The 14,686-nt window shown below is 56.9% G+C and overlaps 3 protein-coding genes and 1 non-coding gene across 6 annotated transcripts; all 4 read left to right on the top strand.

The window, feature by feature from the left end:
• The first annotated feature begins 1,715 nt into the window (after positions 1-1,715).
• Positions 1,716-4,252, top strand: kcna1b (potassium voltage-gated channel, shaker-related subfamily, member 1b). Its single transcript, XM_061268955.1, has one exon. The coding sequence runs from the start codon at positions 2,206-2,208 to the stop codon at positions 3,640-3,642; it is 1,437 nt and encodes a 478-aa protein (XP_061124939.1). The 5' UTR covers positions 1,716-2,205; the 3' UTR covers positions 3,643-4,252.
• A 795-nt stretch (positions 4,253-5,047) lies between these two features.
• rpl18a (ribosomal protein L18a) lies at positions 5,048-7,053 on the top strand. Its single transcript, XM_061268959.1, has 5 exons — positions 5,048-5,202; positions 6,203-6,382; positions 6,477-6,606; positions 6,679-6,788; positions 6,917-7,053. Exons 1-5 carry the CDS (start codon positions 5,185-5,187, stop codon positions 7,007-7,009), a joined length of 531 nt encoding a protein of 176 aa, XP_061124943.1. The 5' UTR covers positions 5,048-5,184; the 3' UTR covers positions 7,010-7,053.
• LOC133146024 (small nucleolar RNA SNORA68) lies at positions 5,986-6,118 on the top strand. The gene has a single exon (XR_009711259.1). It is a non-coding gene; the product is annotated as a small nucleolar RNA SNORA68 (small nucleolar RNA).
• Positions 7,054-7,509: 456 nt separating the features above from the next.
• Positions 7,510-14,653, top strand: xpot (exportin, tRNA (nuclear export receptor for tRNAs)). Of its 3 annotated transcripts, none has more exons than XM_061268164.1 (24): positions 7,510-7,696; positions 8,456-8,619; positions 8,696-8,778; positions 9,038-9,094; positions 9,175-9,244; positions 9,330-9,548; positions 9,628-9,812; positions 9,878-10,046; positions 11,012-11,251; positions 11,335-11,373; positions 11,448-11,510; positions 11,590-11,714; positions 11,801-11,945; positions 12,027-12,146; positions 12,212-12,306; positions 12,407-12,476; positions 12,538-12,776; positions 12,885-13,170; positions 13,307-13,613; positions 13,690-13,805; positions 13,877-13,924; positions 13,983-14,054; positions 14,157-14,213; positions 14,355-14,653. In XM_061268164.1, exons 2-24 carry the CDS (start codon positions 8,527-8,529, stop codon positions 14,379-14,381), a joined length of 2,925 nt encoding a protein of 974 aa, XP_061124148.1. In that variant the 5' UTR covers positions 7,510-7,696; positions 8,456-8,526; the 3' UTR covers positions 14,382-14,653. The 3 variants fall into 3 exon arrangements, with proteins under 3 accessions (XP_061124148.1, XP_061124150.1, XP_061124149.1); XM_061268166.1 differs by having other exon boundaries at positions 13,313-13,613; XM_061268165.1 differs by having other exon boundaries at positions 11,015-11,251.
• The last annotated feature ends 33 nt before the right edge of the window (positions 14,654-14,686 follow it).

Consider the following 14,686-nt stretch of genomic DNA (forward strand, 5'->3'; position numbering starts at 1 on the left):
GTGCTGGATGAGCGCTCAAGTAGAAAATGGGAGCGCAGGACGCCTGCGAGAGCCAATCGGTGCCCTGCGCCTCACAAGACGACCCTCCCCTTTCGGTGCGTCGCGACCCTCGGGAAGATGGCACGCTCACGCTCATAGTGCCAGGAAGCCGACGTGAACATTTGCTGCATTTCAGCGACGAGCACCAAGTTACAGAGCTCCGGCGTCAAATGTAAACAAGGCCTTTGAGCCGGGCTCCAAACATTTGAGGAGGAAAGGCCAAAGCCAGTCAAAAGAAGGGGTGAGCGAGCCAGCCTGGGCGACCGAGCTTGGGCGCACCGCCGCCGTGTTGTTGTGACCGCTCGCTGTCCACTTGTTTGTGTCCGTCTGACTTTGGGCATCTCCGCTTCCCTTGGCAGCGCGCGAGTCGCCGTGGCAACACGCTCGCGTGAGGAGGCGAGGAGCGCCTCGGACGGACGGCCGGCAGGCGGCGCCGTAGTTTTTTTGCCGGGAGGGGGCGGAGCTACGCAAATGAAGAGCGGCGGCGGGCGATGCCGCGCAGAGAGGCAAGACGAGAAGCGGCACGTGAATATTTCATGTGAGAACCGGACACCTCACTTTCCGCACGCTGCCCTGCTCAGATAGAGCACTTTGCAAGCTGCCTAGCCTAGCCTAGCCTAGCCTGGAAGCCAAAGCTTAGTACGCTTGCTCACCCCCAAGATGACATGCTGCCAAGAATAGCTCACGTGCGCTTTTGAAGGACAAATTGGCCACGTGCTAAAAATAGTGGTGACTAATGAGGGGATGGATGGATGGCTTACATAAGCACCCTGTGCCTTTATGAATGGGGGGGGGGCACAGCTGCAACGCCGTGTGGGAAAGAGGTGACATTTTGCACGCAACGCGGCCGGCCCAGTTCTTTTGGCCGACGCAGAGCCCGGCCCCTCAAATGGACTCTGCGATGGCCAGTCGCTCTTTCTTGGTGCAAATACAAACATCAATCAGGCCAATGACTTTTTGACTCTGCTTTTGGAATGGATCACTTGATGGATGGATGGATGGATGGATGGATGGATGGATGGATGGATGGATGGATGGATGGATGGATGGATGGTTGGTTGGTTTTTTGCACAGGTGCGTTTGACGTTAGGCGAAGAACCGGCCGGGCCTGGCGTGAACCCGCTCAGGCGCGCGCAGCCAACGTGGAAACGCTCCTCTGGAAGGGAAAGGAGGGGATGGGATGGGGGGCTGCCGTTGCCATGGCGACAGAGGCAAGCTTTCCTCAAGTGGGAAGGACGCAATTCTCACTTTCTCTCCATGGTTTTCTTTCTCTCCCTCTCTTTTTCTCTGTCCTTCTGTCTCTTATGCACACTCACTCCCCCCCCTCCCCCAAGATGACTTTCTCTTTTCTTTTTGGCTTGTTTTGGTGTGTTGTCACTCTGGCGCTGTCACTCCTCTCTCTCACTCTCTCTCTGTCTCTTTCTCTCTCTCTGTCTCTCTCTGTCCTCTTTACGCCCCCCCTGTGGCTTTGTTTTCCTCTATCCGTCCTTCTGTCCTCCCTCTACCTGTTTGGATCCCTCGCTGTCTGTCTGCCCGTTTTGGTCTCTCTCTCTTGCTCTATTTATAGCAATGTCTCCCCCTTTTTCTGCCTCCCTCTCTCTCTTTCTCTCCATAGCGCCAAAAGCATGTCTGCATTGCGTCGAGCCCCCACCCCCCATCCCCCCCGCCATCCTCCCTCCATCCCTCCCTCCCTCCCTCCTTGCCGTCGTCCTCCTGGTCGTCCTCAGAAGCACAGTATGCTTCAGCCGAGCAAGCCTACAACCAGCTTGCGCTGAAAGAGCGCCTCCTTTCTTTCTTCCTTCCTTCCTTCCTTCCTTCCTTTCTCCTCGGCCGTCTTTTCCTCCTCGCCGCACTCGCGCCGCTCCCGCCCGCGACGAGGAGGAGGCGCCGATGCCGCAGTGCGGGCGCCGGCAGGCCGGCGGCTCGCGGCCCCGTCGTCGGGCGGCGTCGGCGGGAAAGCGACACCCGCGCGACGCAGCGCCATGAATATTTCATGCCGCCCGGAACCGAGCGCATCCAGCAGATCTGCCGCCCGTGACGCGCCCGAGATGACGAGGACGGTGACGATGGAGGCTCAGTAGGAGCCCGCCGGTCGGACCTCCCTGCGTTTCCCGACCGGCGCCCCCCTGCCTCGCCCCGCCCCCCGGCCCGCCCGCGCCGCCCAGGATGACGGTGGCGTCGGGCGACAACGCGGACGAGAGCGCCACCCTAGCGGGTCACGGGCAGGACGAGGCGTGCGATGGGCACGAGTGCTGCGAGCGCGTGGTCATCAATGTGTCGGGGCTTCGCTTCGAGACGCAGCTCAAGACGTTGGCGCACTTCCCGGACACGCTGCTGGGGAACCCCGAGAAGAGGATGCGCTACTTCGACCCGCTGCGCAACGAGTACTTCTTCGACCGCAACCGGCCCAGCTTCGACGCCATCCTCTACTACTACCAGTCGGGCGGCCGGCTGAGGCGCCCCGTCAACGTGCCGCTGGACATGTTCTCGGAGGAGATCAAGTTTTACCAACTGGGCGCCGAGGCCATGGAGAAGTTTCGCGAGGACGAGGGCTTCATCCGCGAAGAGGAGCGCCCCTTGCCGGACAAGGAGTTCCAGCGGCAGATCTGGCTGCTCTTTGAGCACCCGGAGAGCTCGGGCCCGGCGCGAGGCATCGCCATCGTGTCCGTCATGGTCATCCTCATCTCCATCGTCATCTTCTGCCTGGAGACGCTGCCCGAGCTGAAGGAGGACGCGGGCGAGCGGCGGCGAGCGGCGGCGGCGACAGCGCCGGCTAACGCCACGGCCCGGCATCACGGCGCGGGCGGCGACGTCCTGGCGGCCGACCCCTTCTTCATGGTGGAGACGCTGTGCATCATCTGGTTCTCCTTTGAGCTCCTGGTGCGCTTCTTCGCCTGCCCCAGCAAGACGGCCTTCTTCCGCAACATGATGAACTCCATCGACGTGGTGTCCATCATCCCCTACTTCATCACGCTGGGGACGGAGACGGCCGACGAGTCGGGCGGCGGCGAGCAGGCCACGTCGCTGGCCATCCTGCGCGTCATCCGCCTGGTGCGCGTCTTCCGCATCTTCAAGCTGTCGCGCCACTCCAAGGGTCTGCAGATCCTGGGCCAGACGCTCAAGGCCAGCATGCGCGAGCTGGGCCTGCTCATCTTCTTCCTCTTCATCGGCGTCATCCTCTTCTCCAGCGCCGTCTACTTCGCCGAGGCCGAGGAGAAGGAGTCCTACTTCACCAGCATCCCCGACGCCTTCTGGTGGGCTGTGGTGTCCATGACCACGGTGGGCTACGGCGACATGTACCCCGTCACCATCGGCGGCAAGATCGTGGGCTCGCTCTGCGCCATCGCCGGCGTGCTGACCATCGCGCTGCCCGTGCCCGTCATCGTCTCCAACTTCAACTACTTCTACCACCGCGAGACGGACGGCGAGGAGCAGGCGCAGCTGCTCCAGGTCAGCCCCTCGGCGGCCGACCCCGACGACACCTCCTCGCCGCTCGCCCAGTCCCGGCGCGCCGAGGCCGACAACAGCATCGACAACTTGCGCGATGCCAACCTGCGGACCGCCAACTGCGTGGATTCCGCCAAGATGGGGACGGACGTGTGAGAGAGGCGCGGCTTTTGGGACGCGCGCGCGCGGCGTTGTCGCCGGCTCGAGGCGCCACGCGTTTCAGCTCGGCAGGCGCACTTTCCAAAACAACGTCGCTCTCCTTCGCAATCCTCTTATTTGGGATGACTTTGGCCGATTGCTCGCCAAAAAACGGGCAAAAATGATCCAATGGACTTTTGGATTTGATTTTGCATAAATCCATTGAGAGGGGGAAAAAAAAGTATTTTTTAAAGGTGAAGAGATTCTAAAAATTGTTTGGAGATCATCGAAATGTGATACATTTGCTGATTTCATTATACAAATACATGTCAAATGTTTTTTAATGTAATGTATTCTCAATGGGTCCATCCACCAATGAATGGAAGGCTATAATTAAAACTCCAAAATCCACAAACGACCCCATAGTTTATTTTATAACAACTTAGAAAAACGTTTAAAGGTGCATATAAAATGATTATATTGATCATTTACATGAATGACGTTCACCGGTTATTTGTGATGAATGAAAAAAATGTTTGAAAATGAATACGTGACATTTTTAAGCTTTATTTTTATAACAGTCATTCTCATTGTTCAAATAATCGGTTTAAAATGGAATTACAATAAACTATTCAATCGAATAAATGTATTTAATATTTTTATCTGTGCAATAAATCAATTCAACACTTGATTGTAGCGGGGGGGGGGATAATTTCGAGTTAATCCGTTTTCGGGCGAGTGCTAAGAAGACTCCAAATCTTTCGGCTGGAATAGTTTTTTAACCGCCGTCGCACACTAAAGCAGGTATGCTGACACCTGAGTGACGCTGGCAGGCGTTTCGTTGTCGTCTTCAAGACATTCTAGGGGCAGCTTGTAAATATGCACAGTAACCGCCTCGCGAACGTGTTCCCTCTGATGAAGGCGGAAGTACAAGCCGAAACATGTCAGGTCATGCAACCTAAAATATTTTGTTTGAGGTATAAGAACCAGTGAAGTGATTAACAAGTAAAATAATACTTGTATAATAATAATACGGATCAATAATGGTCTCCAGCTATTTGTATTCCTTGCCCTGCACGTTGGCAGAGGCGGCAGCAACAACTCGAGAAACCTTCAATCGTTCACATTATTGATCAAGCGCTTGCAATTGATTCATATGAATCAATCATGTGATTCAACCCGCTCCATTATTTTCAGTCATTATTGCTCCTGCACGTTTTAAGGAAGGTTCTAAAGCACCAAGTGCCGCTAATACTTAGTGATTGCTGCTCTCTTGTGGACACCTTTGGCTACTGCAACCACAAGCACGGTGGTGTTCGCCTCAACCTTGCAGTTAGTGCCGAGGTTTCCGGCTCCAATCTCGGATCAGTCCCTTTGCGAGGTCGGAATGTCGTAACGTGTCTCTTTATCTGCCATGCCATCATCTCGTCGCTCGAGCGCTCTGTTTTGATTGACGTTTCCACGGAGTCTTTCTAGCGGAAGTCCCGCCTTCCTCCGTCGTGTAGTAGCGCAGGGTGGCGACGTCACTTCCTCTTTTCCTGCGCCCCTGAGCGAGACACCATGAAGGCGTCCGGCACTGTACGTGAAATTGCTCCTTTTCTTCTCAGCGCTCCGCCACACGCCATCCCCGCGCGTCGATGATGTTGTGGAAGCCAACGCGCGTCCTATTCGTCCGCTCGCCTGACTTGAAAGTTAATTGCAAGGGAGCCCTTTTCCGCTTTTACCACTGCGGTGGTGTTCGCTCGCAACATGGCGTCGGTCGGCCGAACCATGTGGACGGCGAAGGCCACGTCGTGCGTACAGCTCGCCGGCCGGCCGGCCGGTCGGCCGTCGTGGGCAAATCGCGGCTCGCTTTTACTCCCACAGCTGAAATGTACTCATTTGGACTCGAGATTTTGTGCCAACAAGTGAGCCCGAATGGAGCTCCGAGCGAACGCAATGCTACGGGGGCTGCTCAATGCTAACAGCTAACGTGCGTTCGTTCATCTCGCCTGGTTTGTTTCAGTGGCCAGATTTGGCCTTGTCGAAAATGTCTTGCAAACTGGCGCTTCCAGAGAAGCCGGTAATACTTGGCGAGATTGTTATTGCGCCGGCAAAAGTGCCAGTGAACGCTGCTTTGAAATTGTAGAGAACGCTCGAGCCGACTTGAATTGGCCTTGACCCATTCAAGCTATCCTTCCCCCCCCCCCCCCCCCCTCTTCTTTATTGCGCACTTGTCAGTCATCCAGCTCTAAAGAAGCTATTAAACAACCCACAAAAGTTCAGTTGCGGCACCGGGACTACTTTGTCCATTTGCGTCTTGACTAACGCTAATAATGTCTTAAGGTGTAGTGAATACATGTGATGATTGTTTGGGCCATGTCTGCAGCCAAACCCAAAGGTCACACGCGTGTCAGTGGTGTGACCTAGCGTGGCCTGCGCACAGCAACATTTGCCTTGTCGCCTTTCCCGGCCGCTTTTGTGCCGCTGAAAGTGAAACCAAGGCCTCACACGCCATTCGCCCGATGCCGATTTCGGCGCGTACCCCTTGTACGACTTTGCTGACGGCATTCTGTTGTATTCCATTTTGGGGGAGCAGCTGCGAGAGTACAAGGTGATCGGGCGTCTGCTGCCGTCGCCCAAGAACCCGACCCCCCCGCTGTACCGCATGCGCATCTTCGCCCCCAACCACGTGGTGGCCAAGTCTCGCTTCTGGTACTTTGTGTCCCAACTGAGAAAGATGAAGAAGGCGTCCGGCGAGACCGTCTACTGCGGACTGGTATGTGGCGCCCGTGGCGCTGGTCGCCTTGTATGTCCAAGTCAGCTGTAGTTCCATTTAACGGTGGGCTCGTCGTCGCCTTTGCCGTGCGCAGGTCCACGAGAAGACGCCCCTGAAGGTGAAGAACTTTGGCATCTGGCTGCGTTACGACTCGCGCAGCGGCACGCACAACATGTACCGCGAGTACCGAGACCTCACCACCTCTGGAGCCGTCACCCAGTGCTGTGAGTCGCGAACCCCCCTCGCGGCCTCGTCGACTTTGGCGCCTCCCTAATTTGCCGTTTCTCCCCCGGCAGACCGCGACATGGGCGCCCGGCACCGCGCCCGCGCCCACTCTATCCAGATCATGAAGGTCCAGGTGATCGCAGCAAACAAGTGCCGCAGGCCTGCCATCAAGCAGTTCCACGTGAGTCTCGGCCCATTTTCTCTCTCACTCTCTGTCTGTGGCCATGTGGGGCCGCTCTGCTTTATGGGAAAAAGGGCCGGTTCCGTTTGTTCATTGTCGTCTGCCGCTGTGCGCCTTTGTTCCTGCAGAACTCCAAGATCAAGTTCCCTCTGCCCCACCGGGTCCTGCGCCGCCAGCACAAACCGCGCTTCACCACCAAGAGACCAAACACCTTCTTCTGAACGCCTCTGGCACGATCCAAATAAATTGTTGTTCTGGTTTGGAACGTTGCGCGTCTCTATTTTTTGCCCCTCCGGTCGGCGGCCTTGTATTTGTGTAGTGCGCGTGAGCTTTACAAAGTGGTTCTAATTTTGTGAGTGCTGCTTTCAGTCTGAGCAAAATGCAGCTTTGTTTGACTACGGCCGAGACGGGCGGACGGACGGCCTGTATGTCAACCCAACGTCATTCTTGAGTGTTCGAAAACTAGCTCCTATTTCGTAACGGATTGATTGAGTGATAGAACTTTATTCCTCCCACAGCGGGGGAATTCACTTGAGTGCAAGAATAAAACAAGTGCCCAAATTTCAAAAAAGGGGACATTAAAGACCAGGGGTCGCCATTTACAATCGAGTGCTTTTAATGGACTGGAAAGCGCCACCGAGACGTCGTATGCACGACCTCCCATCGGTAGGTGGCAGCAATGTGCCAAAAACTCAGGTCCCAGCGAATAAGGAGGAGAAGCTCTTCCGGGTCGGTTATCCGGAAGTGAAGGAGCTCACACTTCACACGCCGCCGCGCGGCACTAGTCTGGAGAACCTGGTGGCACGCTACGGCAGCAGACGGACGGACGGCCGATCGAAGAGCAGCGACGTGAGGGGGCAGCCTTTCTCGACTTGGCCGCCGCACGGGCAAAAGACGCATGAAATAAGGTCAGCGGCGCCGGTAGGAGGGAGAGAGAGAAGGACTGAGGGACAAAAGCTCGCCGTCACAATAACAACAAACGAATAACGGTGATAATGATCCATCGGGAGGAGGCTTGTGCTACTGGGCTGGCTGGCTGGCTGGCTGCCAAGTGGGATGGCTACTTGGAGCTAGCCAACTAAAGCTAGCTCGTGTTAGCAACTGTCACTTAGACAATGCAGTCCACCTGTCCAGAAAGGGGACACAATTCTTCAAACGCCAGTGTCAAAGTTCTCTCTCTTCTCGTCAAAATTAGATTGTGAGCAAAATATGAAGCCATAATGGTGTGTGTTTATGTTTTAAAATCATTTTAGGACCGATTATTTGTGGATGAAGATACCGACCAATAACAGATCTGTTTATTCATTTGCAGTAAGAGGCAAAATATACGTCCTGAAGTTTTGATTCATTGTACCTCTAAACTTTCTTCAGTCGGTCTTAATCGTTTTTGTGCTGCGGACAAAAAAAAAAAAACTTCGCATGTGGCACCTCACACATGGCCGGCCGGCTCAAGTATTTTGATCATGTGTTAAAGGCATTCTGAGCTGTTGATTTTTATTGTTTTTTGGTCTGGTCATCTCAGTCTTGACTTTGTGTTGCACTGGCTTCACAAACGCCACTACGAAGAGTCTCAACTTAAAATTGACAAACATGTACAAGAGATTTTCCAAAAGTGTGCATCAAGGATGGGCCAGCGAGAAAGCGCTCAGCCAGTTTGACTTTTCCAGATGAGAGCAGGCGAGGCCCTCCGGCCACAGCAGACCAGCGCACGGGGGCAAGCAGGCTAACCCGCCCGCCCATGGCTTGTCAGTCTGCCGCCGCCGCCGCCGCCATGGACGAGCAGGCCCTGCTGGGGCTCAACCCCAATGCTGACGCGCCCTACCGCCAGAGGGTCAGCCAAGTGCACGCATGCTCGTTTGCAAAAATTGGTCCACATGCCATGCCAGTTAACTTTAGGTCTCCTTCAGGCTCTGGCGTACTTTGAGCAGCTCAAGGAGTCGCACGACGCCTGGGAGGTGTGTGCGCAGGCCCTCGCTAAAGGGCTCTACAGGTAATGCGTGCGTGAGTGTTTGCGTGCGTGCGTGCCTGCCTGCCTGCCTGCCTGCCTGCCTGCCTGCCTGCCTGCCTGCCTGCCTGCATGTGTGCCTGCATGTGTGCCTGCATGTGTGCCTGCATGTGTGCCTGCATGTGTGCCTGCATGTGTCCCTGCATGTGTCCCTGCATGTGTCCCTGCGTGCGTGTCATTCAAGCGACCCTTTTTGGTAGCATTTGTCACGGAGCGTCACACCCGTGTTGTCCTTTGTTTGCAGCGATGACCACGTCAAGTTCTTTTGCTTCCAAGTTTTGGAGTATCAGGTGAAGTTCAGGTGAGGAGGGGGCGGGTCGGGGCTGGAGCGCAGGGGCGGGGCCGGAGCGTGTCTGCGACGGACTGACGCTGTGATTGCAGACACGGCGGGCTGAGCGGCGGCCAGCGCCAGCTCATCCGAGAGACGCTGATGAAGTGGCTGCAACGTCAGGTCAGTTGCGGCACCCCATCGGGCCCGACCGCCCGCCCGCTGCTGTGACCCACCACCGCTCACCTTGACGCTCTGGCGTTGGCAGCTGCTGAGCGCGCAGCCCGAGAAGATCTTTGTGCGCAACAAAGCGGCGCAGGTGTTGGCGCTGACTTTTGTGGCCGAGTACCCGGCGCTGTGGCCCGACTTCTTCTTTGACATCCTGGCGCTGGTGGGCCTGGATCCCCGCGGCGTCGACATCTACCTGCGCACGCTCATGGCCGTCGACGGCGAGGTGGTCGACAGGGACGTCCTGCACGCGCCCGAGGTACCTGAGCAAATGAAGCGCGCCTCCCTCCCTGTCGCCCCTTACCTCCCTCCCTCCTTCCCTCACGTCGTGTGTTCAGGAGACTCGGCGGAACACGTTGATCAAGGACGCCATGCGGGAGCAGTGCATCCCCAACCTGGTGGAGTCCTGGTTCCAGATCCTGCACACGTACCAGCGCAGCCACCCTGAGCTGACCTGCCAGTGCCTGGAAGTGGTGGGTGCCTACGTCTCCTGGATCGACCTGGGCCTCATCGCCAACCAACGGTATGGCTCGCCTCGCCGCTCTTTGTCGTCGTGCTGACGTGCGCTGCTGCCGGGCCGGCCGCCAGGTTCGTGGACCTGCTGCTGAGCCACATGTCGGTGGAGGAGCTGCGCGAGGAGGCCTGCGACTGCCTCCTGGAGATCGTCAACAAGGGCATGGACCCCGCCGACAAAACCAAGCTGGTGGAGTCGCTGGCGCAAGTGCTGCAGTCGGCCGGCTTCTTCTGCGTGGAGCAGGTAGGCTTCGTTACGCATCCGCCCGCCGGCGTTTAGAGCAGTGGTCCCCAACCACCGGGCCGCGGACCGGCGCCGGTCCGCGGGTCACTTGGTACCGGGCCGCCAAGCCGCACAGGGAAAAAAAAGATATATATATATATATGTATATAGATATATTGTTTCATTGACGATCAATTCATTCAGGTCAAGACGCTCGTCCCGGTCACGTGACATGTTTCCCCAGTCGAGCCCGCAAAGCTAGCAAAAATGAGTAAGAATTTATTTTGAAAAATATAAAAAATTTGCCGAATCTCTCCCAATTACATCTGTCAAGCGAAAATGAGCAAGAAACAGAGAAGTTTGGAAAGCTTCTTCGGAAAGGGAAAAACGTCCAATGAGGACGGCGAAGAAGAAGAGGCTACGACTTCTAAGAAAAGGAAAGCTGCATTTAAAAGAACATTTCTGGAGTCCTACTTAAAATATGGATTTATCGCCACAGGTGACTCGGCATATGTGGCGAAAGGCTAGCTGACGAGGCAATGAAGCCTTCAAACCTGCTTCGGCACATGGAGACCAAGCATCCTGCATCTAAAGACAAACCTCAACCACTTGGGGTGTCATTGTCTCTGATTACGCCTAGATGGGAACGGCTCATTTCTGAGAAAAGAGCTCGGTGCTCCCACTAACTAATTCAACGTTTTATTTTTATGTGCTTTATATTTGTTGTTATGCCAGTCGTATCATTTTATTTCATCCTATTTATATGTATAAATATTTAAATAATACATATGTAAATATATTTATTTATATAAAGGCCGCTCCGCGAAAATATTTCCGACACGTAACCGGTCCGTGGTGCAAAAATGGTTGGGGACCACTGGTTTAGAGCATTCCGACGGACCGGAGCTTCGGACACGGCCGACGCTCTGACGTCATTTGAATGACGTTGTTTTGGTGTCGCTAACGTTGGCGGGTGCTGCTTTGAGGAGGAGGAGGACGTGGACTTCCTGGCCAAGTTCTCGCGTCTGGTCAACGGGATGGGCCAGAGTCTGGTCCTGAGCTGGAGCAAGCTGGCCAAGGCGGGCAGCGCCGATGAGGCCGGCGCCGCGCTGCGGGCCCTGGAGGCCAAGGTGGCGCTGGTGCTGCGCCTCCTGGCGCACCCCGACGACGACATCTCCGCCAACGTGGTGGCCTTCTGCTACGAGTACCTGCAAGTCCTCAAGCAGGTGGCCGCCTCCCGACGTTCCCCCGTCGTGTCGCGTCCCCGGCCGGGGCCTTCCTCTTCATCTGCCTCTTCTTTCTTCGACAGCTGCCCGAGCTCAGCCACGGTCAGAAGAGCAACATGGAGGTGAGCGCGGGCGCCGGCGCGGGTAAGTGCGAGATGCGGTCCGCGCTCAACTTGTGCCCTTCCCGCACGAGCAGGCCATCATGCTGGCCGTGGTCAAGAAGTTGACGTATGACGACGAGTACAACTTTGACAACGAGGTACGTTTGCTCGTCGGGGGGCCGGGCCGGGCCGGGCCGGACTGTGTGCTAACGTCAGCCCGTGCCGTGCGTGCGTTAGGGCGAGGACGAGGCCATGTTTGTGGAGTACAGGAAACAGCTGAAGATGCTCCTGGACCGCCTGGCCCAGGTGTCCCCCGAGCTGGTCCTGGACTCCGTTGGCCGTGTCTTTGCCGACACCATGGGGTGAGCCGCAGCGCACCGCAGCGCACCGCAGCGCACCAGAAGGACACGGGTGGAGCTGGGCATGGAACTGACTGTTTGCTCCACAGCAAGTGGCAGAGCGCCTCCTTCAAGGAGGTGGAGGTGGCCATCCGGCTGCTGTACATGCTGGGAGAGGCTCTGCCCGCCTCGCACGGGGCACACTTCTCGGGAGACGCCGTCAAGAGCGGAGCGCTGCAGGACATGATGGCCACGGTCAGCGCTCGCCCGCCGCTCGCTCGCTCGCTCTCGCCCGTGCCGCTCGCCCGTGCGCATCCTTTGTCTTGTCTTTCTCAGTTGGTCACGTGCGGCGTGAGCGACTACGGGCACACGTCGGTGACCCTGGAATTCTTCGAGACGGTCGTCCGATACGACAAATTCTTCACGGTGGAGCCCCAGCACATTCCTGGCGTCTTGGTAAAAGCGCACCTTTGCTCATTTGCAAGAGCGTGCAATCTGAGGCTGCGTGTGTGTCTTCTCAGATGGCTTTTCTGGACCAGCGAGGACTGAGACACAACAGTCCCAAAGTCCGCAGTCGAGTAGCCTACCTTTTCTCGCGTTTCGTCAAAACACTCCAGTGAGTCCGTCATCAGTGGGGGAAAGATGGGACCGGGCTGGTGTCATAGCCCGTGTTGATTTGGGGTTTTTTTCCTGCCACCGCCGCCTGTGCCTTTCAGCAAACACATGACCTCGTTCATCGAGGACATCTTGACCCGGATCCAGGACCTCCTGGAGCTGGCTCCTCCCGTACGTAAGCGCCCGCCCCGGCCCGGCCCGGCACCCTTTAAGCCTCGCTCGTCTCCCGCAGGACAAGACCTTCCCGGCGCCGCTGACCAGCGACGACCAGCTCTTCATCTTCGAGGCGGCGGGCGTGCTGATCGTGAGCAGCGAGAGTCCGGCGGAGAGGAAGCGGGCGCTGATGCGCAGCCTGCTGGCGCCGCTCGTGGACGCCTTCCGGTTGCTGCTGGACAAGCTCTCCCTGGAGACGGACGAGGAGACGCAGGCGGCCGTCGCCGACTGCCTCAGCCACGCCGTCGGCTTCGTCAGGTCAGACGGGCGCCCTTCCTCGCTCCATCCGCTTCACGTGGAGGCGGGCCGACATAGAGACTAACGCCCACAACCCCCCCCCCCCCCCCCTTTCTCCCCTCCCGGCAGTCGCACCAGCAAGGCCTTCAGCAACAAGCAGACGGTGAAGCAGTGCGGCTGCACCGAAGTCTACCGGGACTGCCTGCACGCCTTCCTGCCGGCGCTGAGCTGCCCCGTCCAGCGGGAGGCGCTGCGCAGCTGCGTGCGCTCCTTCCTGCACCGCATGATCATCTGCATGGAGGAGGAGGTGCTGCCCTTCGTCCCCGCCGCCTCCGAGCACATGCTCAAGGACTGCGAGGCCAAAGACCTGCAGGAGTTCATCCCGCTCATCAGCCAGATCACCACCAAGTTCAAAGTAGGAAGCAAACGTTCTTTCTTCTCTTGCCAACTTAGAAAAGTGGACGACTGTTTGCGGGAACCATGAATGTAATGGCTTGGAAATTGGCCAGAGAATTGCTCCCCTGCTGAATGCCCGCCCGTTGCCACGGCAGCGGCAGGTGTCCCCCTTTCTCCAGCAGGTCTTCATGCCGCTAGTGCTGGCCATCTTCGAGGCGCTGGGGCGGCCCGCCGACGCCAACGACCAGGCGGCCGCCCTGGAGAAGCAGATGCTGCGCAGGAGCTACTTCTCCTTCGTCCACACGGTCGCCGGCAGCGGCATGAGCGAGGTTCTGGCCAACCAGGGTGCGGAGAACGTCGAGCGGGTACTCTTCACTCTCATCCAGGGAGCCGTGGACTTCCCTGACCCCATCGCGCAGAAGACCTGCTTCGCCGTGCTCGCCAGGCTGGTGGAGCTCTGGGGTGAGGCCTGCCTCTGCCAGCGCCGGTTGCCATCCATCCATCCATCCATCTTTGCGTACCACACGTGTGCTTGCAGGGGGCAAGGCGGGCATGACGGGCTTCCGGGACTTCACCTACAAACACATTGTTCCCGCCTGCTTCTTGGCTCCTCTCAAGCCAACCTTTGACCTGTCAGACGCGCAGACCGTGCTGGTGCGTGCCGGCCGGCGTGCGTGCGTGCGAGTGAGCACGCGCCTGTCCTAATTGTCCGTGTGACCTTTCAGACCTTGGCCGAGGTCGCCGTGACGCTGAAGATGGTCTTCGTCCAGCAGGTAACGTTCGGCTGGCGACTGACCTTTGGCTGCCGTTTTTGACTTTGCCGTGTGTCAGGGTCCTGAACTGTTGGAGTTCTTGCAGCGAGACTACCTCCCGTCGCTTCACGTTTGTCCGGACGTGGCGCAGGTCAGACAGACGCCGCTCGGCTCCAGACAGCCAGCCAGACTAGCTGACTTGCAGGAGTCACAACGTTCTCCGTTCCTGTCTTGTCTTTTTTTTTCCCCCCAGGAGCTTTGTCACGTCCTGCAGCAGCCTGACGTCAAAGTCCTCAAGACCTACTTGAAGGTCAGACTTGTGTTTGCTAACATGGCTGCGAATGCAGCAGCGCTCGTTTGCCAGCGGGGGAAATCCAAGCAAATTGCACATTTGTGAAATGGAAGATTTGATGGCCCTCCTAACACGTCTCGATGCCTTTCACCTCCTCAGATGTTCTTCCAGCGAAGCGGGCAGTAGCGGGCCGCCGGAGGAGTCGCCCTCCTGGACGCCGAGCGGGCGCTTTGCAGTTTGGTTTTCATTGACCCCCCCCCAAAAGAGCTGACGCGTTTCTTTGTATTTTTATTTAAAGTGTCGTTGAAGCAGATACGGTTCGGGCGCGTCGGCTCCGAGGATGAAGCAGGGGCTGTAAATAAGATAAGAGGAACCGCTTTGTTTTCATTTTTTGCGCTGAGTAATCAGCTCCTTTCTGTTAGCACAAATAGTAAAAAAAAAAAAAAAATCGAATCGCACTTCCTTCCATTGTCTTCATTTGACTTTCAACT

This window comes from Syngnathus typhle, linkage group LG21, assembly GCF_033458585.1.
Source record: "Syngnathus typhle isolate RoL2023-S1 ecotype Sweden linkage group LG21, RoL_Styp_1.0, whole genome shotgun sequence".
Classification (NCBI taxonomy): domain Eukaryota; kingdom Metazoa; phylum Chordata; class Actinopteri; order Syngnathiformes; family Syngnathidae; genus Syngnathus; species Syngnathus typhle.

Excerpts from the sequence above, each read along its gene's own strand:
- kcna1b (XM_061268955.1), top strand. The coding sequence starts at position 2,206 with ATGACGGTGGCGTCGGGCGACAACGCGGACGAGAGCGCCACCCTAGCG.
- rpl18a (XM_061268959.1), top strand. Across the intron at positions 6,383-6,476 it reads AGACCGTCTACTGCGGACTG|GTCCACGAGAAGACGCCCCT; the intron begins GTATGTGGCGCC and ends TGCCGTGCGCAG. Across the intron at positions 6,607-6,678 it reads TGGAGCCGTCACCCAGTGCT|ACCGCGACATGGGCGCCCGG; the intron begins GTGAGTCGCGAA and ends CTCCCCCGGCAG.
- xpot (XM_061268164.1), top strand. The coding sequence starts at position 8,527 with ATGGCTTGTCAGTCTGCCGCCGCCGCCGCCGCCATGGACGAGCAGGCC. Across the intron at positions 8,779-9,037 it reads CTCGCTAAAGGGCTCTACAG|CGATGACCACGTCAAGTTCT; the intron begins GTAATGCGTGCG and ends CTTTGTTTGCAG. Across the intron at positions 14,214-14,354 it reads TCCTCAAGACCTACTTGAAG|ATGTTCTTCCAGCGAAGCGG; the intron begins GTCAGACTTGTG and ends TCACCTCCTCAG.